Below are 27,410 nucleotides of genomic sequence, written 5' to 3' on the forward strand. Positions count from 1 at the left end.
CCCCCCGCAGTCTGCATCATTGTGATATACCTCCTCCTGATAGATATTTTCATTTTCTTTCTTTTTTTCCCCCCCCCCACCTCCATTCATCCCCCCCCCCCCGCCCTCCCGGTTGCATCCCCCCAATCCCCGGGCGGGGTTGCTAAGGAAACGGCCGCTTGGCAACGGGCGCGCGAGCCGGGGGCCGCCGGCCGCCCTGCGCCCCGCGCCGCCTGCGCCGCCGCCGCTGCTGCTGCCGCCGCGGCGATTGCAGCCGCCGCCGCTCGCCCAGCCTCCGCCTCCGCCTTCCGCGCTCCTCCCTCCCTCGCCGGCGCGCTCGCCTCCTCGCTAGATGGTGTGAGAGCCGCCGGAGCATCACACACACACACTCCGGGCTCGGCCCAAAGCAACCGGGAGGAGGTGTAGCGCGGTGCCAGGGGGTGGGAGGGGAGGGAGGGAGGGACCGCGCAGAGGAAAAGGAGGGGAGGCGAAAAAGAGACAGGGAAACAACACCCAACAACTAGAGAGGGGGAAAAAGAAAGAAAGAAAAGAAACCCACCCATCCATACACACACAATAAAAAAAAAAAATTAAAAAAAAGGAAAAGAGAAAAAAAAAAAAAGGAAAAAAAAAAAAAACCCTGTGGCGCGCCGCCTGGTTCCCGGGAAGACGCCAGCGCCAGGGGGTGGGGAGCGCGCGGAAAGCTTCTGGAGAGCGAGCAGCCCTCGCAGGGATGGACATGATGCTGTTGGTGCAGGGCGCTTGTTGCTCGAACCAGTGGCTGGCGGCGGTGCTCCTCAGCCTGTGCTGCCTCCTGCCCTCCTGCCTCCCGGCCGGACAGAGCGTGGACTTCCCCTGGGCGGCCGTGGACAACATGATGGTCAGAAAAGGGGACACGGCGGTGCTTAGGTAGGAGGAACGGCGTGCTTTTCGTACTTGTCTGTCTTTCTCTCTCTCCACCTTTTTTTCTGTTTTTCTTTTATTTGCCTTCCTGTTTAAACCAAGTAATAACGCTGAGGGGGATCATTATCCAGAGCCACATCTCCAGACGCGCAGGTGCTGATGCTGCCCCAGCCCCGGCCCCTGGACCCCGGGGCAGGGGGTGAGCTGGGCGCTGGGGGCAAAGCACTTTGCCCGGACGCCCAGCAGCCTCGGGAGGAGCGGGGTGTGCGGGTGAAGGAGGGGCAGGTGGGACTTTGAAACTCAGTGCACGAGGTCTCTGTTGTACTGTCATCGGGTACTCGTGGAGAGTCTGACAAGTTTATCAGGTTTGTTTCTGTCTGACTCCAGTCTAAGAGACTTTTTGAAACTGCTGGCTCCCAGCTCCCATTTATTTTCCCCTCTCCGTCGTTGGACACTTGGGCTCTATTTCTCCCTCTTCAGCTTTCTTTCCTTTGACAGCTTTTACCCTTTCCCCCCCTCCCTTCTCTTCGTTTTTTCCCCACTCCCCCCATCTTCTTCTTACTCTCCCCCCCCCCATCCATTGCCTCTTTCCTCCCCTTTTTCTGTTTTCTCTCCATTCTTTCATTCTCTTCCGATTTTATCCTCAATTTTCTCTTTTTTTTAATCACCTTCATTCTAATTCTGCATTCTCTTATTTAACCCCATTTCCCCTACCCTTCACCCCACCCGCTCCCTGTTTTTGTTCCTCCTCAGTGTTCCTGTTCTGTGATCTCCTCAGTCCCATTTCCTCTCTCATTCCCTTTCCCTGCCACACACATGCCTCTTCCTTCTAACACACTCCAGAACAGCTTCTTTCTTTATTTTTTTTTTATTTCCACTCTGGCAAATCTCTTTTTCTTAAGCACACTCCTTCACATACTCTCTGCTTCACATCCCCACACACATCGGCTCTTCCATGGTTTAACAACCACTTTCACATTCAGATTCTCTTTTACTGTTTAAAAGGCACACACTTCGTTACTGCTCCACATGCTGTCACTCACACATGTGTACAACCTCTCTCTCTCTCTCTCTCTCCTCTCTCTCTCTCTCTCTCTCTCTCTCTCTCTCTCTCTCTCTCTCTCTCTCTCTCTCTCTCGTTTTCTCTATCTCATCTTCTCTCTTCCCTCCCTCCTTCAATTTTCAGTTGTACTTCTTTTTCTCACTCTCCCTTCTCCCAGCTTTTCCCCTAAGCTTGAACATTGAAATGTTTTGTCATTAATGAATGAGCCTGATGCTACCGCTAAGCAACACTGTGGAGTGAGCTTCTGGGTACCTTTTCTCTCTTGTGAAAATATAAATGGATGATCAGCAGTACTTAGATCTAAACAAGGCTAAACACCCTTATTCCTTCTTTCCCCATCGCCCTCCCTTCTCCCTCCCTACACCCCCACCTGATGTACACCTCAGATCTCCCTGAAAGATCTCCTTTCTCTCCACTGGGTGGTAGTTGGCTTCTAAGAGTGGATTGCACAAAATAAGTATACATGGCATGGCTAAGTGAAAGAGTGGGATATATTTCTGTTTGGATCATGTAACATGTTTTAAATGTAATGATCTGGGATCTGGGTGTGGTGTATGACTTACAGCTTCTGAAACATGCTTAGGAGTCCAAATTTGTGTGGTATACTATTATAGTATCTAATATAAACTAGTAATGTGCTTTTATACTATATCTTCTTATATTTGCTGTGAACACAGAAAGCCACTGGTATATACAATAGTAATGCATACTTTTTAAAAAAATACATATAACCTTGTAAAATACCTTTTCATTGTTGGTAAAAGCAATGAATTCTTTGTCACATAGAGGTTATAAATTAAGCCCATATTTATGTTCTTTATATTAAGTTTGTTTTAAAAGTTTGAACAATAGTGGTAAGGATGACACACTATTTTCAGAGGCTGTAAACATATATAATGGGAGTTATAATCTATATGTTTGTAGAAGCATATTGCTTATTTGTAATGATAATTAATATTTTCAAACTAAAGATTTTGCTAGACTGCTTGTCTTTTGAGGATACATCTTGGTATGTTGCCTCTAATGGATAACCTAATAAATACTATGGCTAATTAAAATAGCTGAACCCACGCTTTGCTTCTAGGAGACCTATGGCTGGTTTGCTCACTGCTTCGTTACTAAAGCTTCTCTAACTAGTGGGGAAGATACCTTCCCAGTGCTGATGGTGTGGTGCATCCCTTGTTTACTTATACGGCTGCACTGTACCTCACCCCCTCCTGCTTTTCCTGTGTCCTGACTTTGGAATGTATTATTTTAGGAAACTTTTGACTTTTAATATTTTTTAAACAGACTAGAATCTCTGTCTTTTCTAAATGATATTTCTAATTATATTGTGTTTAAAAAAATAAAAAAATAATCTTTTTGTCATATGCAATAGAAATCTGAGCTGCATTACTTTTTATCCAAAGTAATTTGCTTATACTAATTCTCTAATTCTCTAGGGAGCACAACCCTGCCCTTCCCCCCCCCTTTTTTTTTTTTACATCATCCATGGATTTTTAACTACTTTAGCATATATAATTACAAGAAATTCTCAGTTATTTTTCTTCTCTCCTGCAACTGGTATTGACTCTGTTCATAGACCGAACTTAAAGACTAATTGAGTGTAAGTCAGGTGACATATTTTTCATCAAAAGTAATGTTTATGGTATGTTTTTGCTTTGCATATTTAGAATTGTCTTTGTTGTTATTCTGGAACTCATTAGAAAACAAAATAAAATAAAATTTACCCTCAACTATAGATGCCCCCCCCCCCATTAAAGTACAGAAATCTAATGCTCAAGATAATATTTTACTGAATTACATCATATCATTTATTAAGTTTTACAGAATGTACTCCATTTTTCATCTAACACAGCCCTCAAGGTGTCTCCAATAAAAAGCAAAGAGTGGCATAACAGTTATCAAATAACTTTAAGAGCCAAAGGCCTGAAAGTGCAAACATGTCAGTCAGTGACTCTGTTGCTTGTGGTTACATTAATGAAACAGAAGTTTAAAGGTCAGATGTTACATTTTTATCTCCAAAATGCCACAATATCTGTTTAAAGAAAGAATGAAAACAAAAAAACCAAAACTTTCCTTAACTCCACTGCCTATATCTATAATTTGTAAACCATCTTCTCTGTTTAGCCTAAATAGAAGACTTATGAAATTTCATTTACTAATTTCAGCATTCTTATCACTTTACTTTTGTATTTTAAAGTTAGTAAAATAATACATTAAATGTCAAAATGTCCATTTCTTCTAATAATCTTATGCACTGATAAATCTCTGAAGGATTCACTTGAGCTATTTGGACCTCCTTGATAAAGTATTTAATGATGCATCTATTCAATAGTGTAACATTTGGTATTTCTTAAACTTTGAATTCAAATGAATGCATAGATATCTAGAATATATTGTCATTTGTTACAAGCACAAATGCAACATTCATTAATGTCTTAAAAAGTGACTGATATAAAACACTAATGCATATAAATAATATTTATATGCATTAGTGTTTTATATTTAACAAAACTTGTTAAACTGTATATGGAGAAATTCACTTTTTCTCCAGTCTTCATATTGAGTTTTGCAGTATATAGAAGTTTTGAGTTAATATTTCATGGGGCCACATAGCAAAGGACAGAAGATGATAGAACCATATTGATCACACTTCAGAATCTAGTATTTCTAGATGTGGAAAATCAAGGAGAACATAACTCAGCTCTGTATAAGTTTCTAAATTTCAGATTACTTTTAAAAAAATATATATTTTATTGATTTTTTACAGAGAGGAAGGGAGAGAGATAGAGAGCTAGAAACGTCGATGAGAGAGAAACATTGACCAGCTGCCTCTTGCACACCCCCTACTGGGGATGTGCCCACAACCAATGTACATGCCCTTGACCAGAATCGAACCTGGGACCTTTCAGTCTGCAGACCGACACTCTACCACTGAGCCAAACCGGATTCGGCTCAGATTACTTTTTAAATATAGTTTTACAGTTGTGTTAATGTGAATAGATTATTTTATTCTTACCTTATTAACAAACACGGTTATGTAAACATGTCCAAAATGTTTAATATTCTTTGGAACAATATAAGGAATATTATCATTTACATCCTGCCAGTGTCTGAACATTTTAAAAAACACATATCATTTTAAGGCAATTATTTACATATGTTTCTACTTCAACTCGTCTGTATGACTTTTGCACATTTTCGGTCACCTTCCTGATATGAACTCAACATATTCTCTTCTGTGCTTGTCATGCTTTAATCAAAGGAAAGGAGAGTCTTTTCTTAAATGTGACATATTTTACATGAGCAAAGTTGAAGACAACTCTGTTAATGTAGTTGATTAAAATGGAACTTATATGAGATCCTAATATGATATTGTAAAAGGAGGAAACTTTTGCTTAACACGAAAACATAGAGCACATTTCAACATAAGGCACATCCATTGGAAGACACAAAACCTTTATACGTGGATTTATAACTGGGTATAACAAGTATTTATTACTTCTCAGCCTATTTGTCCTATACATTTGACTTGAAGTTATATTAATTTATTTTATTTGGATGCAAGAAAGTAAATGATTTATGTATGAGAATGGAGAATTACCAATAGCAATAGAGATCAATTATGCTGTACTTTCAAAATATTATTGAAAAGTCTCATATTATCTATTGAGTCATCCTTACACATTCCTGGTACATTTTCAAGTATATAGATATTTCAATTTTGAAACATGAAGGCATTATTTAAAAACCTATATGCTCATTAATTAGTGCCATTGAACAAGTATATTTAAAATGCTGATTTTTTTCCCTTCTTTAAAAAAAGAAGGGGTGATAAATTGCCATACTGAGTCAATTGGAAAAATGTGTTTCAGAATATGGAATGAATTGCTACAATATTACCTGTTGTGATTTTAGAACTCTTGGAACACAAACATGTTAATAAAGTACTTATTTTAAATAGGTTGGCTTTGTAATTAAAATGCTCATGAAATAAGTTAATTCTATATTTCCTGACTTCTGAAGAGTTTCAAGAAATGTTCACATCCTACATGTGACAGTTCTGGGCCCAGTTGACCAGATCCAACGTTCAGCCTTCTGGTGTTCTGGGCTGTTGGAGGTAGATGGTGGAGCTAATTCCTCAGCCATATTTCTCAGTCTGCCATGTCTTCAAGCTGCAGTCGGCCAAGGATAGGTAGGTAGTTTGGGGAGAATGGAGGACATAATGAGCGAGAGGCCAGAGTGTTTGTTTCTCCCTGCCTTCGTTGCTTTGGGCAACGTCCAACAATGTCTCCATCTCCCACTGGAACCTCTTTGTTCCATCTTCCACCCCATAACTGGCTCTTGGGCTTCTGTTTATGCCTCCTCCATTTGTTCTTTCATGCTAGGAGCAGTAATGGTTTCCTGCTGTTCTAACTGCTGGGTTTGGCTTCTCAGCTTTTCCATCCCTTTGTAATCAGCTCCCTCCATTAAATTCCCTCTGTTTTAAATATCCAGGATGCTCTAAGTTTTTCTGGCAGAGTCCTTATTAATACAAAGTGAAAAGTAATGGTTTCAGTGATTTTAATTATATTTCAGTAAATTACTACTTCACCCAATGGCACCATAATGTTGCTTGCTAGCATTGGATATCAACACTGGGGGATATTACAAACAAGAAAGATGGATAGTTGTTTGTGTGTTTGTTTTTTCCATACCCAGATTATAATGAGGATAAAACAAGTATGTAAGAATGTAAGTATTTAATAAAATTTACAACTGAATAAATAATTATAGTAAAAATAGGTAATATGCTATGGGAGGAAAAAAAATTGAAAAGTTGATGGATATATATTAGCAAGATTCAACAATATCCTATATTTTTCTTTCCTTTTTTTTTTTTTTTTAACTGAGAAAAAGAGAACCAGGGCTTGTGAATATGTGATCAAAATGCTGAGATAATTCTTACAGTTTTGCCTATTTAAATCAATAGGAATTAAAGGTCTTTCTTTCATGTACCTTAATACCCAAGGCATTTTCAATTTCTTATGAAGTATATGACCAAAACGATGCCCATGTTTCAAGTACTGAAGTATTTGACCAATGTAGAAATCAGTCTCTCAAGCCATTTGAATCTTCTAATTAGAAATCAATTCACTTTTGTACCATATCCTGTTCAAATTAGCATAAATTAAAACATTATGGACATCACATTACTTATATATATAGAATAGCTAAGTGGATCTTCATTAGTGGATATTTTGTTTGTTTGTTTGTTTTGTTTTAATTTACTCTTCCTCTTAACTGACTATTAGATGATGTGGTGGCTTCCCCCCTAACTTCTTCAAAATACTTTCTGAAAGATACTTGTTTAGGTGCCTGGCTACAATATAAGCAAGTCCTACTTTTTGGTACATTTTTCCACACTTTCACAGGAAAGATCTTATTTGAAACCATCATTAATGAAATGACCCTCTCTCAAAGATGCTCAAGACAGGATTTCTGAATTGGGAGGGCAGTTGCTAATGGATCTCTACCATTCCATCTTTCTCAAAGTTTTGCTGATCCATTATAGATTATCATTGATCCTTTATAGGTTTTAGAGAAAATTATATATGCTGTTCTATTTTCCCTGAGCAGCATAACAACATTACCTGCCTTTTGGCTTTTGTAAAGGAAAATTTAAATTGGGTAACATGCTCTTTGATTAGGTGTTTTATGTGTTTCCAATACATCAACACAAAAAAGAACTTCCCATACTACTAGGGAGTCAAATCGAACATTTTTCTGCATGGTTACAGTCATTACCAGGTTGGATTTTAATTAGTTCACGATATTTAAAACGTGGTTAATTTACAAGATATTAAATGCATTTAATAATAGTACTATTTTTTGATCCTTTTAAAAATGTACTCTCTGTTCTTAGCTGTATTAATTTTGATTGACAAAACACCTGTCTTTGTAAGCGCTACAACTGTTGTTCATCTATCCCTAGGGCTTGAGCAGATAACTCTGCTTATATCAGGCTGACATCACTATTTTTAATTAATGACTCCACTGAAGGAGAAATGAAAGAATAAATGTATTTGTTCTCTAGTTCATTAATTGTTTCAAATTTTAATAATTGTAATATCTGTCAGACTGTTGGATCTGCATGCTTTCAGTGATTAAGCACTTTTTATTAAATTTATATATGAAGAGCCTCTGCCTTAAGTAATTCTTGCAAAAGTTCTAATTCAGGGATAAGACACATTGGAATCATTCAGTGTCTTTAAACTGTAGGATACAAAGTACAGTGTGTCTTGAAGAAAAGTATACTAAAAGTATTTTTAAAATAAAATGCATTTAATAAGAGTAGAAGGCATTATATATTATAAAGGTAAGTTAAGTATTGTTTGATTAAGCTTTTATGGTGTGTGTGTTGTGTATGTGTTGTGTGAAGATTTTAGATGTGTATTTCTCACTGAGGGTTTCAGAAGAAAAAGTTTGAAATGCAATGGTGTAGTTATTGTAAGATTTTGAGATATAATTTTAAGAATACCCAAGCTTTTAAATTATATAGGAAGGCTTTTGCTGTTTGCAATTATAATCAGCAGATAACAAGAACGGTTCAAAACAGCAAAACATTTTTTTCTGTTTCTACCTCAATTCCTGGAGCCTCCTCTTCCTTTCTCTTAAGGTTTCAATTAAATAAAATCAATAGAAGTAAAGAGGTAGAGAGAATTGGCTATTTGCTATGGATGGAAAGTTTTCAATTGTGAAAAGTAGCTACACACCCCAAACCAGGGCAGAACTTTTGTATCCTTGCAATGTCTTCCAAAGTTAGGACACCAGTACTTTATAAACTACAGGGTGTTGCTACAGCTGATAGAATTTTAATGTGGTCATATGGCTTTGATTTATAATGTTGGGGAGGTTATCTATTAGCATAGTGGTTTCTAAGTCATATCAAGTTCTGAATCCTGAGAGAGGACCTTTGATGCTCTTAAGCATCCAGCTGGCATGGGAACTGGCCTTTTAATCACTTTCTCTAGGAAAAGGGGAATATAAGAAAGCAAGACTTTGGCAGTGTTGCCAACATTAAGTTGCTCTTTTGAACAGAAGCCAATATATGATACTTTCTGGATAGCTGGTAATTTGTTCAATTTAAGAGAGATGTTTATATCCCTTTTCAATCCAGAACTAAATTATTCTTTACCGTATTTCACTAAGTCATTTGGACACAGGTTAGTGACCATGCTCATGCTACAAAATAAGATTTCTTCAAAGCTATAGCTCCTGCCATAAAGTATTGAAAGGTTTGGCTGATCTAAAGGTCCATGGGAAAAAAATGTGTTCTGTTGTCTCCAGAAACTCCTTTCCTCTCCTGGAACTAAATTAAATTTAGAGATATTAAAAGGATTTAGGAGATATTGTGAACATAAGAGCTGTAATCAGAAGGCAAGAGAGTATTGCCTATATATTCTCTCCAGTAACATTACATACCATTGTATTGGGATATTAAGTGAATAAATCAAAGGGGTCATAAAGTTTTTCTAATCATATATATATATATATATATATATATATATAATATATATAATATATATCTTATAGCCTAATATACCTAGATATATTTTATTTGTGAGTAACCGGTTTTCAAATTAATGTCTAGGTAATTGATAAGCTGAATAGAAAATGGCATTTCTGCTGTTTAACATATTGCTTGACATATTATTAGTGCTCAAACCCGAATGCTGAGTAGGAATTGAAGGAAGGGGTAGAAAGGGAAAGAAGGAGGAAGGAAGAGATGTAAGGATGTCATGCTATATGAATGAATTCTAATAAAAATCACCTCACTATGATGACAAAAAATTTAACCCCACAAATTTTACTGTATGGAATAATTATAATAAAAATAATTTCAGTTCAAATAATTCATTGTATAATTGGAATAATGTTAGACCTACATCATCTTTTACACTCAGGTATATGTCTGCCTCCAAAGTTGCTGGTTCATTTATGTTTATTATAAAAGATAGATGGTAGCAATATATTTTGGCCTGCAATGGGAACAGGGACCAATGTTTTGTAATATAAGAGGAATTTTTGTACATATAAATCTTTGATTAATTGTCCACTCGTCTTCTTGAGAATATATCATTAACCAATGTTTTGGTCATATGTCATTAATATGAAATAGATAAAGGAATTACATTAGCATATATATACATTTGTTGAATATATATATTAAAATAACATTTGTTGAAATATATATATATGTGTGTGTGTGTGTGTGTGTGTGTGTGTGTTTCCTGGGGTGTCAGATGGTAAGCCCTGATTCAATAAAAGAATACAAGAAAAAATGGAATAGAGAAGTTTATTACAAGTCCAGTAGGACACACATGGCATGCCTCCAAGGGCCACACAAGAAGTTAAGGCCAGATGCAAGCAGATAGAGTGGCAGGATCTGGGACATATGCCTTTATTAAGGCCCTAGGAGGGGTGCTTCCTGGTGAAGATTGAATATTTTGATTCAAATGATAGAGAGAGAGAGAGAGAGAGAGAGAGAGAGAGAGAGAGAGAGAGAGAGAGAGAGAAAATTATTATCTAAGGGAAGAACAAAGGGAAGTCACAGGAGGAGAGACAGGGCACTAAGTTAAGAATACAATTTTACCTGTATGTTCCCCAAAATTCTAGTTTAGCAGTTCTTAGTTGGGATTCAGGAATCTGTATTTTAACAACTCCACCAGGTGATTCTCATCATGAGAGAAGGTTGGGAAACACTTCTCTAGGGTATGAACTGAAGGGAGGGCTGATGCTAGTTCACAGTCCCCGCTGGCCTTTTGGCCACACAAAACGAACGCTAAGGCAATAGCATGGAGTAATTCAGCTAAACTCTTGACATTTTGTATTTCAAAGAGTCTATTTAATGGACAACTTGTATTTGTTATTGTTAAACCCAGTTGCAAATGAAATGACTCCAAATTGGAAAGTCAAAACACACCAAAAGAGGTTTAATTATTAGGGTGCAGACCAAGACCACTCAAATAGCACTAGAACCATTTTATGCTGAACAGATTGATGGTGTTTTAATTAAATTACCAGAGGTAAAGCGTTACTGTAACTGGATGGTCATGGGAAGTATAAAGACTGAAGAAGAAATGAGAAGTGACAGAAGAAAGTACAATGGAATGGCAGTGAAATAATTAGAAGGTGAAGATTAATATTTGTGACAGAGTTTAGAATGGAAGAGGTGACAACTGATGACAACATTGGAATAGTTCATATAAAAGCGATATATATATATATATTATTATTATTATTTTTTAAAGTACTGAATTTGCCGAAACCGGTTTGGCTCAATGGATAGAGCATCAGCTTGGGCACTGAAAGGTCCCAGGTTCAATTCCGGTCAAGAGCATGTACCTTGGTTGAGGCCATATCCCCAGTAGCTGATTGATGACCCTCTCTCATTGATGTTTCTAACTATCTCTCTCCCTTCGTCTCTGTACAAAATCAATAAAATATATTTTTAAAAAAGTACTGAATTTATCAGGGTGACATTGGTTAATGAAATTTTATAGTTTTCAGGTATATAATTATATAATCTGTCATCTGTATACTGTATTGTGTGTTCACCACTCACAGTTAAGTCTCCTTCCATCACTGTTTATCCCTCCTTTACCCATTCTCTCTCGTAATAAACTATTCTTAGCCATTTCACCTTTTTCACCCAGCCCACAACCCAACTCCCTTCTGATAGCTGTCAGTCTGTTCTCTATCTATGAGTCTGTTTATAGTTTGTTAGTTTATTTTGTTCCTTAGATTCCATCCATGAGTAAATCATATGGTACTTATCTTTCTCTGACTGGATTATTTCAGTTAACATAATGCTCTCCAGGTCCATCCATTGGTGTTGCAAAGGGTAAGATGTCCTTCCTTTTTATGGTTGAGTAGTATTCCATGGTATAAGTGCACCAGAGCTTTTTATCCACTCATCTGCTGATGGACACCTGGGATGCTTCCAAATGTTGGGTATTGTAAATAACACTGCAGTGAATATACTGATGCATATATTCTTTCAAATTAATGTTTCAGGATTCTTCAGATATATTTCCAGAAGTAGAATGGCTTTGCCATAAGGCAGTTCCGTTTTTAATTTCATGAGATAACTCCACACTACTTTCCACAGTGGCTGGGTCAATCTACACTCCAACCAACATGCAGGATGGTTCCCTTTTCTCCACATCTTTGCCAACACTTGTTATTTTATGTATCGATAATAGCCATTTTGTCAGTTGTGAGGTGATCAAAACATCATGGTATAAACATAAATATCAATGGAACAGAATAGAGAGAGAGCCCAGTAACAAACTTATGTATGTATAGTCAATTAATATTTGACAAAGGAGACAAAAATATACAATGGGGTAAAATAGTCTATTCAATAAATGGTGCTGAGAAAATTGGACAGATATATACAAAAACCTAAAGCTAGACCACCTTCTTACATGATATACAAGAATAAACTTAAACTAGACGAAAGAACCTAAGTCTTAGACTGGAAACTATAAAAATCCTGGGGAAAAAACATAGGCAGTAAAATCTCAAACATTTCTTACAGCAGCATTTTTCCCCCTGATATATCTCCTCGGGCAAGGGAAACAAAAGAAAAGTAAACAAATGGAATTGCATCAAACTAAAATGTTTTTTGCACAGCAGTGGAAACCATGAGCAAAATGAAAACAAAAACAAAAACAAAAAACAACCCACTGAATGAGAGAACATTTCCCCCCCCAATAATACGCCTGATAAGGGGTTGATATCCAAAATTTATAAAGAACTAATAAAACTCAACATAAAAAAAAAACAAAAACAATTCAATTAAAGAAGTAGACTAAGGGTCTGAACAGTCACTTCTCCAAAAAGGAGATACAGATTACTAATAGATGTATGAATGATTTAAAAAATGTTTTAAGTTTATAATCATGTTACAACTCTGAACATTATGATTCATATTCAGATCTAAATGAGTACCTACAATATATGACATACAATCACAATAGTATTCAATAAGGTATTGCTTTTCTGGTTTTATAGCCAAACTAGAGGCCCAGTGCATGAAATTCATGCACAAGTAGAATCCCTAGGCCTGGCCAGTGATTAGGGCCCATCTGTGGGGTGACTGGCAGGGTGATTGGAGGGCCCCAGCAGGCACCCACATTAACTAGCCTGGGGCCTGCGGGCTAGGGGCAGCTCCTGCATTGAACGTCTGCCCCCTGGTGGTCAGTGCACATCATAGTGACTAGTCATTCTTTAGGTCGTTCTGCCATTTGGTCGATTTGAATATTAGGCTTCATTATATGAGAAAAACACAGGCTTGGAAAGGCAAGGTTATCTACCCTGGGTAGAACAGGTAATGGCTGAGCTGCAATTCAAATCTAGGTACTTTTATCCCAAATCTCATGACTTTTCTATGCTTCTTACTAAGAAAAGATAAAAACTAATGATAAACTTATTGCTAATCCATTTATTAACATTTAATAAGTACCATATGAATTTTAAAATGCTGATCCATTTACAATGATAAAAATCAAGAATGCATTATATATTTAAGGAAATGTTAAATTATTTTAAATGAGATTAAGTACTTAACATATATTAGATTAGTAATAAGCATTCACTAGATTGGAAAATAATGAATTAGTGAATTCTCCCCCATCCCCTTTTATTGAATTCATTAGGATGACACTGATTATCAAAATTATATAGGTTTCGGGGGCACAATTTCAAAACACATCATCTGTACACTGACTTGTATGTTCCTGACCCCACATCAAGTTTCCCTCCATCACCATTTATCCCCTTTACCTCCTCCACCTCTGGGAAGTCAACACACTGTTGTCAGTGTCCATGAGGTTTTTTTTTGTTTGTTTGTTTGTTTTTACATTTTTCTTTTCTTTTTTGCTCAATCTAAAACAACATATAGTTACCATATTACTGTCATCTAGAAGTTATCACACTGTTGTTTATGTAACGAGGTTTTTATTTTTCTTTATATCTAAAACCATATATATTCTGGAAAAAAAATATTTCATTTAAGATGATTTCATCACTAATAATTATAAGTTACTGGTAATACAAGAAAAAAAACAACTTCGGACATCATTTATAGTTAGGCATTATACCTTGGTTACTTTGATGAATCCTCAAAATAACCTTCATTTTTTTCTACTTTATAAGTGGAGAAACAATCTCATAGAAGATGAATAACTTTCTGAACTTTAATACAGGTAGTAAATGACATAACCGTAATTTGGTCCTAGACTTGTGTGTCTCCAAAGCCCATGCTTATTATTATTATTATTATTTAAGGCGCAATATTTCCTGAGGTCCTGAGGCTTTTTGTATACTGTAGTTATTAACAAAAAGGAAAAGCTGTAGGTTGCTTGCTGTAGTTCTCCAAGTCCTGGGTTTAATCATTTGTGAATTCTGGTTTACTTTAAAACAATGAATCAAACTGATTTAAAAGTCTCATTGAAAAAGGTTAGGTAGCCTAGAGTATAAGCACTATTATTTTCCAAGATAAATGGGGAAAAAAATTTAAAAAAATTCAGGAATAAAAAAATGTTTTTATTCCAATTTTATTAAACATATTATTAATATGTTATAAAGTCTTAATTGTTTAGTGTATGAAATTAAACATATGGGAAGTAGATGGGTTGCCTTTTTGTGCTAGCTGTAGTATATATTATATATATATATATATATATATATATATATATATATAATATCGTTTATAACCTAGTTGAGCAGAAACTTATTTTTTATAAGTTTATGTGTATAAGATTTTTAAGAATCTTCTTTAATGTGTTTTCGTATTCACCTTTTACAGATTTTACATGTGTCCCAAAGGGGAGAGTACATTATCTGATGTCTCATTACTTGGCTATCCAAAGCTTTCCTTACATTAAGTCCTATTTTAGTCTCATAGTATTCAAGAACATTTTCTTTTTTTAAAAAATATATTTTATTGATTTTTTACATAGAGGAAGAGAGAGAGATAGAGAGTTAGAAACATCGATGAGAGAGAGACATCGATCAGCTGCCTCTTGCACACCCCCACTGAGGATGTGCCTGTAACCAAGGTACATGCCCTTTACTGGAATTGAACCCAGGACCTTTTTCAGTCTGCAGGCCAAAGCTCTATCCACTGAGCCAAACCGGTTTCGGCTCAAGAACATTGTCAATCTTCTCTAGTTCAATTCTAACTCATTTTTTAAAAATTTTTTAATTTTTTTTTATTTAAAAGCGAGGAAGGAGGAGAGATAGAGAGTTAGAAATATCAATGAGAGAGAGTCATCAATCAGCTGCCTCCTGCACGCCCCCTATTGGGGATGTACCCACGACCAAGGTACATGCCCTTGACCGGAATTGAACCCCGGACCTTTCAGTCCACAGGCCAACGCTCTATCCACTGAGCCAAACTGGTTTTGGCTAACTCCTGATCTTCTGAGTTTTGAATCCCTACAACTTTCCATTTTAAATGTTTTTATCAATTTTACATTACAGTATACTGTTATCTATTATGATTCTGCAAAGGAATATAACAGCCATTATCTTATATAACAGTCTTTCACTTATATTATCACAAATCCTTCACAGAACTTTGTATATTAGTATTTGTATAGAATATGTTTACTGAATTCTGGGATACTTGAATTTATTTTTCTTTATCTTTTTTTATTATGGAGTGCTATTTTTCCCCATAGGGAACATGTTTTATCAGACCTTCATTCACCATTTTCAGCACATGTTTATTGAGTCCCTGTCATATACTAGATACTTTTTTTTAATAAGTTTGAAATACAGTGATAATAAGAGATAAGGCCCCTTCTATTGAATTTACATTGTAATTCAACCTGTGTTTTAAATAGTATTGGGTAGTGTAAAGAACTTATATTTCACATTTTACTTTACAATCTATTGGCTCTCTGGTCACACGTGAATTATTTGTCTTTTTAAGAGACTCAGTTTTATTGTTGGTAAAATGGGAATACTGTTAGCTACTCCTATGCTGTACTTATTGTCAGTCTTGGTAATAACATTTGTAAATATGTCCTAAATGGTATTCAGCACACAGTTGACAATGTCAGTGTCTTTTCTCTTTACCTTCCTCATCCATCCTTTCATATAGCTGTCACTTATGGCCAGTACTATCTAGTTAAAGGGATGGTTTCATGTCATATTGTACTTTCTACATTATATTTATTTTCTAATAATTTCTGAGGCTCACCTGTTTTTCATTCAAGGCAGCTTTCTTTGAAAAGTAGAGATAATCAGAAAATGACTATGTTATTCAGTAGTTTTTATTTCTTGGACTCATTTTTTTAAAATATATTTTTATTGATTTTTTTTCCAGAGAGGAAAGGAGAGAGATAGATAGCTAGAAACGTCGATGAGAGAGAAACACCGACCAGCTGCCTCTTGCATACCCCCTACCAGGGATGTGCCCGCAACCAACGAACATGCCCCTGACCGGAATCAAACCTGGGACTTTTCAGTCCGCAGACCGACGCTCTACCACTGGTTTCGGCTCTTGGACTCATTTTTACTTCATCTGAAATGATTTGCCTTCTTACTGTCCTCTCCTTAATACTTTTGTACATGGATTTCCCCATAAATTTGTCAGTTTTTGACATATTCTGAATGTCCATGAGGAGTATATTTTCTTTCGTTTCTTCTGTTGGCCTCAAGACCTTCTTGCTAACATTATGTGTTTCCTCTAAAATCCTACACTTTTTTCAGTATACTTGCATCATCATTTATCTTGGTTGGAATGGTAATATATTTAATGAACCCTTCAAAATTGCCACCTGATCCTGTGTTTGACCATCAAAGTAAACAATGTTTGAAATTCTTCTGCAAAGAATTCTTCATTGAAATAGCATGTCTGTGCTTTTGCTACTTCATTTTTAAACTATCCTATGCCTCCTAACCTCAATGGAATGAATGACACTTCTGCCTAATATCAATAATTGAGGAGCTAATTTTCTGACTTTTCTTGGGGCATTCTAAAACTTTTCTTCATATCTGACATATAAAATCACTTGGTTTCTGGTAAGCAATATGTAGACTTTCCTATTATCATCTAACTTTAAGTATAAATTACATATTATTAATATGGAGAAATCACTAAAATATACATTATTATAAATTTATTTACATTAAACTTCCTATCTTATTTCACTCTCTATCTCAAAACAAGACATTACCAAACAAGAATGAATATCTATTAAGGCTGGTTATCTAGCCAATTGCACAATGAATTTGAGAGATAGAAAGTCAGAGAGAGATAATTCTTTGCAGAAAGAAATGCTTACATAGCAGTTGTTCAAGGAATACAAAAATATTCAAGTAAAGACAATTTTAAATTATCAGGGTGTATTTATTTTTTGTCTGTTTTGATTAGGTACTGTCCTCAACATTTTAAATTATTTAAATATTTAAGGTTGCTTTTATAAGCATATACTATTTAAATTTGGCAATAGATTTTCCTTCTATTTTTCATTTAAAAACTATTTAAATGTAAAAAACATGAAACATGCCCTTTGGAAAAATAAAACTTTCAATTTGGGTAGGTAATTTTCATTAATAAAATAATAGAGCATTTTGATCACTCTTGATCAGCATTTCCCCAAATGGTGTTATGGGGAAAGCTAATCTATACAATGTTAATACAAAACAAGCTCTTTTAGTTGACCTGTATTTGGAAAGTACTCTTTAATTTCCTTTACAAAATTCTAACTGGTGCCTACAGCATGCAATATTTCTCTTTAATATAAACATGGTTTTTCTTTCTGTCAGTTGAATTCTTAGATTATCAGAGTCAGTTAAAACAAGTGTGATCAAAAAAGATATTTGCTTCTAAGAAACAATGTTGAATGCTTAGACAATATTTGATAAAGGCAATCATTAAAGATACTTATGTTTAACTAGATGTAGATGAAGTAACTGTAAAATATTTGTGGGAAAATAATAAAATGTAGATGCATTCTATACTCAGAATTTTTCACATATTCTTTAAATTCTCATCCCACTTTGAAGAACCAGAATCTAAAAGTCTGATAATCTTAATTGGAGTGGTATATGGTACAAGAAAGACTGTGGAACTTCAGTCAGGAGTCATATTTGCTAACAACAGAAGTTGTTAAATACTGGCATATGAATATACATGTTTAAGTGAAACCAACATATTTTGGGTATGTACATTATAAATTCCTTTTTGATGAACTGACCAATATGATCTTTATCTTATAAGATGTTCCTAAAGAATATGCTATGGGGAAATTTTGGGAAAGCTAATGTCTTCATATGGTGTCTAATGCGCACCTTTACTACACATTTTACAATTTACAGTTTAAAATTGCTGCTTATAGAGGAAAGAAAAAAACTGACTCTTGCTCTTTTAGGACAGGTGATGTTTACTCATTGATGTAACTAATATTTCTTGAGAATTTAGTATATGAGGTTAGCTTTATAAGTTCTTGGGATCCACTGGTACAAAAATGAAAAGAAAAAAAAAAGTCCTTGTTTTTAGGGAGTTTCCACTGTCAGGTTAATCTACTGAATTAGGAAAACAAAACAACGAGAGAAGGAAACAGGGCTTCTACTATGGAAGAAGGTAATGGAAACAATATTCTTCCGCCTAGAGTGTTCCATTGGGATGTCTCCTGAGCCTGTAGAAACTAAATATATACTATTTGGCTTGTTTTCACTTCATGAGAGCTCCCTGGACTGAGGGTCCACAACCTCACCTCCCAATCTACTTTCACCACCTGGCCTTTCATAGACACCCTTTATTTTCTCCTTTAATACTGCACTTGCTTTCCCCAACTTTCTGACAGGTAACTGAATAGTATTCCAGCATCATTCTTGTTCACTGGGTCTCAGCTTGTCAGGCTCCTCCACAGGAACCTGCCCTGTCACTGATCTGGGGCAGACCCTCAGTCAAACATGACTGAGTTTGGGTATGACATGGCCATTTCCTACCTCTGATATGGTTTTCATGAAGTCATGCTGTCGTTCTCTCACTAGTATTATGTAAAAGTGGGGACCTTACATAATTTCTACCCAGCTTTATCTGCAGAGCCAACGTGGTGCCTGAACCAACACCTGGCACTCAGCAAGGTGTTAGTGACAGAAAAGATAGATGTTGGGTGTTGTTATTTTTTTTTCAATTGTTTCTTTTCTTTTCTTTTTTTAATTATAGGACTTCTCTGTGTTTAACATGACAATGTTAAATATTCATACTACCAAATATTTAGTTTTATCAAAACTATTTTTCTTGTTTTTGTTTTTTTCTGAGAAGTAACTCTTCACATCACTGTTCTGCAGAATATAGTTTGAGAAACATACATCCATTAAAAGGTTTAGTAATAAATTTTATTCTAAAAATTGATCAAATTAAAAATATTTAGCACATCATGCTAAGTGCCAGAATCACAAGTTGGTTATTGATTTAAATGAGGACAAATATGAATATGTAAAATGGTGATGCAAAAACTGTATATTCCCACAGCCATCAATTTAGGATCATATCAGTTCTCAATATTCCTTGTTTACTTTTGACATCTGTGTAAAACATAAGTTTTCCCCCTTGGATAATAATAGTCAAATGTTGTTTTGTTTTTTTTAATATATATTTTATTGATTTTTTTACAGAGAGGAAGAGAGAGGGATAGAGAGTTAGAAACATTGATGAGAGAGAATCATCGATTAGCTACCTCTTGCACACCCCCCACTGGGGATGTGCCCGCAACCAAGGCACATGCCCTTGACCGGGACCCTTCAGTCCTCAAGCCGACGCTCTATCCATTGAGCCAAACCGGTTTTGGCTCAAATGTTTTTATGTCTTACTTGTGGTCCTTCTAAGAATACATTGCACTGTTTGAAACAAAAGTCACAATCTTATAACTATCAGTTGTGTTATACTTATAACTATCAGTTATGTTATCAGTTATAATCTTATAACTATCAGTTGCAATCTTTCTGAATCATTATAACTTATAATCTTCAGAAGAGTATGGTGACATGTTCAAACATTTTATTTTTAAGTTTCTGCTTAAAATTGATCATTTTTAATCCACCATGATTGTTATTTATTTATTTATTTATCTTTATTGTTGGAAGTGTAACAGATATATCCCTCTAGCCAGATATTGCCCTATGCCAGGCACCAGAATTGTTTTGGTTATATTTTGCTTCTAGAATATTTTTTATAATTCTTTCCAGAAAGGAATACAATTACCCAATCTGCATACAAATATCAGTTTTTTAAGAATCTTTTCTCTCTTACTGAATGAAGTGTGAAGTTGCATTGAAGTCCAAAAGGAATCCATTTGAAATCTTATTTTCCAGTTTGAGCAACTTTTTAAATAATGCATATTTCATCCACAGGGTATTTCACTGGGCGAGTTAGTTTTATGAGTACCTGACAAGGTAACAGGATCTTATTGTTATCTTTAGAATCGCACTGCTTGGTTTTGAATCACAACTTTGCTACCATGTAAGTGTGACTGGACTGATTGCTTACTCCCTCCCTGTGAAGATGCCCTGATCTATAAACAGGAGACACTAATAGTGCATATTTTATAGAGAGTTGTTATGAGGATTCGCTTTCTATAAAACTTGTGAGTTACTTAAAATTGTGCCTGGTGCATAGTAAATGCTTAGTAAATATTAGTAAGTTATTACATGCTGTTTGCTAATATAAATCATATAATTTAATGGATGAGAATAAATTTCTGTTTGAAAATATTCTTTATACTAGCTGGACTTAACAATAATCAAATCTTGACTTGGGGTAAAACCAAGGATGAAGGATATATTTATATAGCTTTTAAGTCCATATGTTTCAAAATCGGACCAATGTAGATTCATTTACTTCCTAGCTATTGTTCAGGCAGTTCACTTAACCTCTCAAAAAAGATGGTTTTGTTATCTGTAAAATGAAAATGAATCTGTACTTCTTAGAGTTGCTGTGAGGATAAAAAGAGGAAATTTACATAAGGCAGTTTATTATAGGATACAGTATAAGCAATTGATAGATTTTTATATTATTATTATTATTATTATTATTATTATTTCACTTCATATGATAGCTAATTATTTCAGAAAAATATTTTAAATGAAAATAAAAAGCAAATCCACAAAGGCAAAAATCATATGTGAAAAATTGGAAGAATTGCTATGGGGAACTGAGGAATGAGAACAGTAAAAGAGATTAGTGATAACAAAAGATAAACACTGCCTGTATTGCAATTTTGCTTGACAGAACTACAAAAAGGAACCATTTTATTTGTACCTCATTATTGTCAAAGAACATTTATTAGGCTTACTCATGTTCATGCTCTTGTACTGGACCATTAAATAACATGATACTTACCCTTTAAAAAGATATAATGAGGTGTATTCTGTCTATGTATAACTCCCCTTTCTGTAATAGGTTTGATATATGGAAAAATGGTCCCATGTTGCTGTGGAATATAATAAAATACTACACCTTTCTCCTCTTACTATAAATGAGATAAAACTCAACCTCTACTGCAAACTTTATCTTGAATAAACCTGGTTATAAAATAATTTGTTTGGCTTTGTCATGGTTCAGATCACATGATATAAAGGCAGAAAATAAAAATAATTCAAAAGTTCATAACAATAAAGGGCTTGGAAGGCAGCGGGATATGTCATTATATTTTATATTGACATACACTTTTAAAAATATATTTTTATTGATTACAGAGAGTAAGGAAAAGAGAGAGAGAGATAGAAACATCAAGAGAGAATCATTGATCAGCTGCCTCCTGCATACCCCCCACTGGGGATTGAGTCACAACCTGGGCATGTGCCCTTGACCAAAATCAAACCCAGGATCCTCCAGTCTATAGAATGACATTCAATCCACTGAGCCAAACCGGCTAGTGCTGACATACACTTTTTAAAGGACTTCCATAAATTAATCTTTCTTGTGATCCTCAGAAAGAGTCAAGGTAGGGAGAATTTTAAGAGATAAAATAACCAAAGTCATTTGGTTATTTATTTACTAAACACCTATTGAGTAAATATCTTAAAATGAGATATCCTGGCACCTAATCTGTTTTTATCATGGATCTAAGGAGGTGATAGGTGAATTTTAATGCACAAAAATACATTATGATTTAACATATTAGATTATTTTTCAATTATAGGCTAATTTCTCAGTATTCATTATCTTTTCTGTAAACTTTGAGGCAGAGTTTGCAAATGGCTAAGAACCTTCTTTCTATGCATTTGTACCATTTTGTTACCAACTTGTATTACATATAACAATTTAGTCACAATACCTAATGGGCCTCAGGGTAATAGCTAGTTTTACTTCAGAAATGACTGTTTATGTATACTGTATCTCTTTTTTCTTTTGGAGAATTTTGTCGCATCTGTAATAATGATATGAAATCAGAGGCCCTGGATGTGGGAGGGTCAGCAGATGTTCACATGCACACAAATAGCCATGCTGTACCTCTAAAAGCTCAGCCAGAGTTGCTCAGTCTTGGCACCATTGATGTTTTGGTCTGGTGAATTCGTTGTTGTGCCTGCAGTCCTTTTTGGTGAAGAAGTTTGCCAGTATCCTTGTCTTCTAGCCACTTGATACCAGTAGCACCCATCCCTCTGAGTTATGATTCCCAAAAGATCTTCATGTATTTATTGTCAAATCACCCCTGGTTGAGAGCCATTGAATTATAGCCAAGTGGTCCTTGATTCATTAGCCTCAGGTTAAGAAAACCCACATAATTGGAGATTGGGGAAGGATTTGGAATATTGGAAAATATATGTGACTCACTGATACTCTTAATTTAGTATTTTTTTAAGCCTTTTCCATCAACTTTACCGTAAAACAATTACAAAAATGACCTTTTTCTAAATTAGAGGATTTTAAATATGGGTTTTCTGCTAAAAGGGTTCAGTGATTTACCTGGGGGAAATTATTCTTAACTATACAACATTTGGATTTTCGTTCTTTATGGGCCTAAGATATCTAGTCTTCACAAGCTTTGATTCAAAGTGAAGCATGATTAGACAACCATATTAGCCTGAGATTAACATCTCGGGATTAAAGATATGAAGGCGGGAACAAGAGATGTGCACCACTGAGTAGGAAGAAGATACTGGAGGTTGAGTTGCCTTTCCCTTTTTACCCTTCGATTTATTCGCAATAGAAAAATGCTTACTCAAAAAAAAAAGTATGGAAATATAAATCTCAAAATATATGAAGGATGGACATATGGGATATAATATGATATTATATGTGTAATTTATATTAATATTTTAATAAAAAACAGTGATGATAATCAAGTGTTCTAATTTGCCAAGAACTGTGTAAATCAACTTACTTACTTATTTACTTATTTTCCATTTATTGTTTACCCAACCTTGTAAGTTAAAAAATATTATTATGAGCTATGCTTTTCCGTTTGTTTAAAGAAAATACAGATAAAGACATTAAACTGCAGATCTTTGTGCTTAAATCTGGGTTTGGTTTACTCTAGAATGTATTTAGTTAACTACTTCAATACATGGATTTTATAGACACATTCCATTTTCATTATATTTATTTTTAATATAAATTCAAGTTTGATAGTTAAGCTAAGTTATTCATCTAATTATGTACACAATATTTGATTAAAACCAGTAAATAAAAACTAAAAATTTTGTTTATAATAAAAATTATAATAAGCTTTAATTGTAAGAGTTCACTAGAGACAAAAATGCTATGTTCTTTACGTAGTTCCTAATTTGTGTTGAATGCTTAGTATGTGCCAAGAATTGTTCTAAGAGTTTTCCAGGTATCATATCATCTTGTTAAATCCTCACAATGTCTCTCAATTTCTAGTTTACACATAAAGTATTCTTCATTTTTTCTTCTTCTGTACTGAGATAATAAAATAGATGTTAGGAAATAAACATATTTGATATGTATAAAATAATGAAGTTGCCTGGTCAGAGTAATTATAATACATAACTCAATTTTAATTTTAGATGTGAATTTTCTACCTCCTCATCAGTGTAAACTAGATAGACAAGATAAACCAACCAACAACTAAGAAAAACACATTCTTGTTCTATTTTATTGAGAGTAGGGCAAATGAAAGGCTCTGGCCAGCTGGTGCAGTTAAACTGTACAGTAAATGTCAGTGAAAATAGAATTGTTTGGAATCTCCAGCTGGATGAGCATTGTGTCAACATTTTTGTGATATTTCTTGGTGGTATCAAGTTAGTCTGAAGAGCACTTAGCAGATAATAATTATCACCTGGTGAATACTCTTCAGTTGAAAAGGTGAAAATCTATTCAGTGTATGCACTGTATGCCCAATCATTGACCTGAACTACAAACTTCTAAGACTTAATGTTTTGGTGATAGTATAGCTTTAAACAAAACAGATGCTGTGAATTATTTTTATAAAATATATGTTTTCCAGTAATCAATTTCTATTATTTTTGTTGATTGTGTTAATCACCATATAAAGCAAAACATAAGCTTCTAGATTGCTCGCCAGTATAATTTTAAGCTATTATTTTTAATTTGGAGAAAAATAAATATTCACTACATTCACAGGGAAGTTTAATGTTTTGAAATTAATATGTATTTTTGATAACTCATTGTAGATATTCTTAAGTGAGCAAATTTTAAGTACCATACACGAGTCAGATGACACATTAATATCCACAGTAAGATAGGATGGTATCCCGGTATTTTTTATTGTTTTCTGGACAGTTATTTATTCATTAACAAGTATAAATTTAGCACCTACTGTGTGCCAGCTGCTTAACTGTCATTGTATTTTGCTGAAAATAAATTATTTGGTTTTAATTAATTTGATGGAATTATCCTTAATGTATTATTTTATTCAAATTATTTATATTTATAAGTAAAATCAATTACTTCAACCGTAAATAAAATTTTATTAATAATGATGTGCATGGCTCTGGTTGGCCTGCTCAGTGGATAGAGCATTAGCCTGCAGACTGAAGAATCCAGGGCTTGATTCACATCAAGGTCATCTATCTCAATTGCAGGTTTGGTCCTGGCTCCTGGTCAGGGCATGTGTGGGAGACAGTCAATCAGTGTGCCTCTCTCACTGGATATTTTTTCCATCAATGTTTCTCTCTTCTCTCTCTCTCTTTCTCCCTTCCTTCCACTCTCTAAAAATCAATGGAAAAAATATCCTTAGGTGAGAATTTAAAAAAAGAAGAGATTAATCAGAGAAGACAATTTATTGAGAAAACTGAATTAATACACAAGGGAAGCATTTAACCTACCTGTACTTTCTAGGCAAAAATGGACCTGATCACAGGTTTATTTTTCATATGCTTATGATGAATCATAAATACAATGAATAGAGTTAATGAAACATTATATGAGCATTTGAGAAAATAAAACCTAATGTGGATAATGAAAAAAAAAACATAAACACATATTAAAATGTTTTAAAAATATATACATCTTACTACATATAGTGAGTTGGATATATATGTTTTCTAAGGGAATATCTGGAGACATAGAAATGGTCATAAAGTTTCTGAAAAAAATTCTCTAGAAAAAAAAAGGAAAGAGATACATTTTAGAAAGAAAGAACAAATGTAGTTTAATGAAAAAAATAAAGCAACCCTTTACATAAAATGTCTCCACATTTTACTGGCTATTGAAACATGTGGAACCATATGTTGAATAAAATGCTTTTTCTTAATGTAGCCATGAAATGGGAGCCAAGGTCTCATTTTTGAAAACACAAAAGCTTTCAAAATTTTAATTTGATGCCTTGAAATGTTCCACCTTCATTTCATCCAAGTGCAAACATTCTTTGAGTGCCTCCTAAATACATATTCTACTAGGTATTAAGGGAAAGTTATAAATATATTGTCCATTAGAAAAATCTTTGATTGTAGCAGTAAGAAATAAACCCATGAAAAATTTAACAATATAATACATAGTAAATTCTTTATAAAGATACTAAATGATACTTACATCCAGAGAAAGGGGAGTATATGTTGTACAGAAATGTAGGGGTGAAGTGGAATTTGAGGTGAACCTTGGAGTATGTATAGAATTTGGGTTAGGAAGAGAAAATAGGTTAGTCTTTGTTCAGTTAGAGAACGTCATCTAATTCTTATTTTGGAAATTAATTTGTTACCACTTTAGATTACAACTTTTTATCTTTAAAATGAAGGAGTTAAACAAATTCTACCATTTCATACTGAATTAATCTGCACTTCAGTATCAGTTAGTGTCTCTGCCAATTTTTTTTCAATAACTTATCCAATACAATCCCAATTTCCTGAAATTTCTACATTGATATCATGGTTTCAGTACACATTTATTATGCTTTGTGTTAAATTTGTTGCTAATATCCTGATATCCATATAATATTTCCATTGATTCCAACTATAGATGTAGATATTGGATTAATTTCCCTTACCTTACTTTTACAAGTATATCTATTCCATGTAGCACCCATCCTTCGATTTTTAAATATGGAATTATTTAAAAATCTATTATGAATATCTTATTTTTATTTTGATATATTTTATTGATTTTACACAGAGAGGAACTGAGAGGGATAGAGAGTTAGAAATGTCAATGAGAGCGAAACATCGACTAGCTGCCTCTTGTAACCAAGGCACATGCCCTTGACAGGAATCGAACCCGGGACCTCTCAGTCCTCAGGCCAATGCTCTATCCACTGAGCCAGACCGATTTCAGCTTATTTTTATTTTTGTTGATAAAAAAGTGTTCATACTTTTTTCTGTATGAGCACTTCCTGTCTACCACTTCATCCTAAGGTCACTTTTCTGTCTCTATGTTTTCTTCTGTAGTTGACTAAAAAAGACCTGTTCTTTGCTATGTCCTAAGATAATGGCAGAAAGCATAATATATTGCAGTGAAGATGAGTGTTGGTTTGTTATTTAATCTATCTTCAGTCTTATTACCACTCCATAAGAGTATTCTGATTTTGTGACTTGATCTGAAATGTGTAGTGTGACTTTCATTCCTACACTTCTGGGCATCAAGCCTAATGAGATGGAAGGATTTCCTAGAGAATTCCCAAAGCATTCTAATATGAACTTTACAATTCTTCAAGTACTTTCAAAAGAGATAGAATGAAAATGAAACTATTAGCGATTCTTTGTTGACAGTGAAGAAAAAATGATGGATGAGGCAGTGGAAATTTATAGCTTAATATCTTAACAAAAATACTGTCCAACAAATTCAGTATAATTTATGAAAGTACGTTTTCAGATAATTTGAAAAATATCTACATATTTAGGTCTATAAGAGCGAATGCACCCAATTACATGAGCCCGCCCCCCTGCCGCCGACAGTATTTATGCTTGCCAAACTAAAAATTGTCCTTTAAAACAACAAACAAGCACAGCAGCAACAACAACAAAACTTAAAACATAT

General features: G+C 34.6%; 1 protein-coding gene across 1 annotated transcript in view; it reads left to right on the plus strand.

Moving 5' to 3' along the window:
* The first annotated feature begins 435 nt into the window (after positions 1-435).
* The window catches only part of NEGR1 (neuronal growth regulator 1), an 841,474-nt gene continuing 814,499 nt past the window's right edge, over positions 436-27,410 (plus strand). The window contains exon 1 of the mRNA XM_084872088.1: positions 436-888. Within this exon, the coding sequence (XP_084728214.1) occupies positions 713-888 (176 nt within the window). The 5' untranslated portion in view covers positions 436-712. The remainder of the gene's footprint in view (positions 889-27,410) is intronic.

The sequence above is a fragment of the Pipistrellus hanaki genome, assembly GCF_964339955.1.
Source record: "Pipistrellus hanaki genome assembly, chromosome: 2".
Taxonomy (NCBI): Eukaryota; Metazoa; Chordata; class Mammalia; order Chiroptera; family Vespertilionidae; genus Pipistrellus; species Pipistrellus hanaki.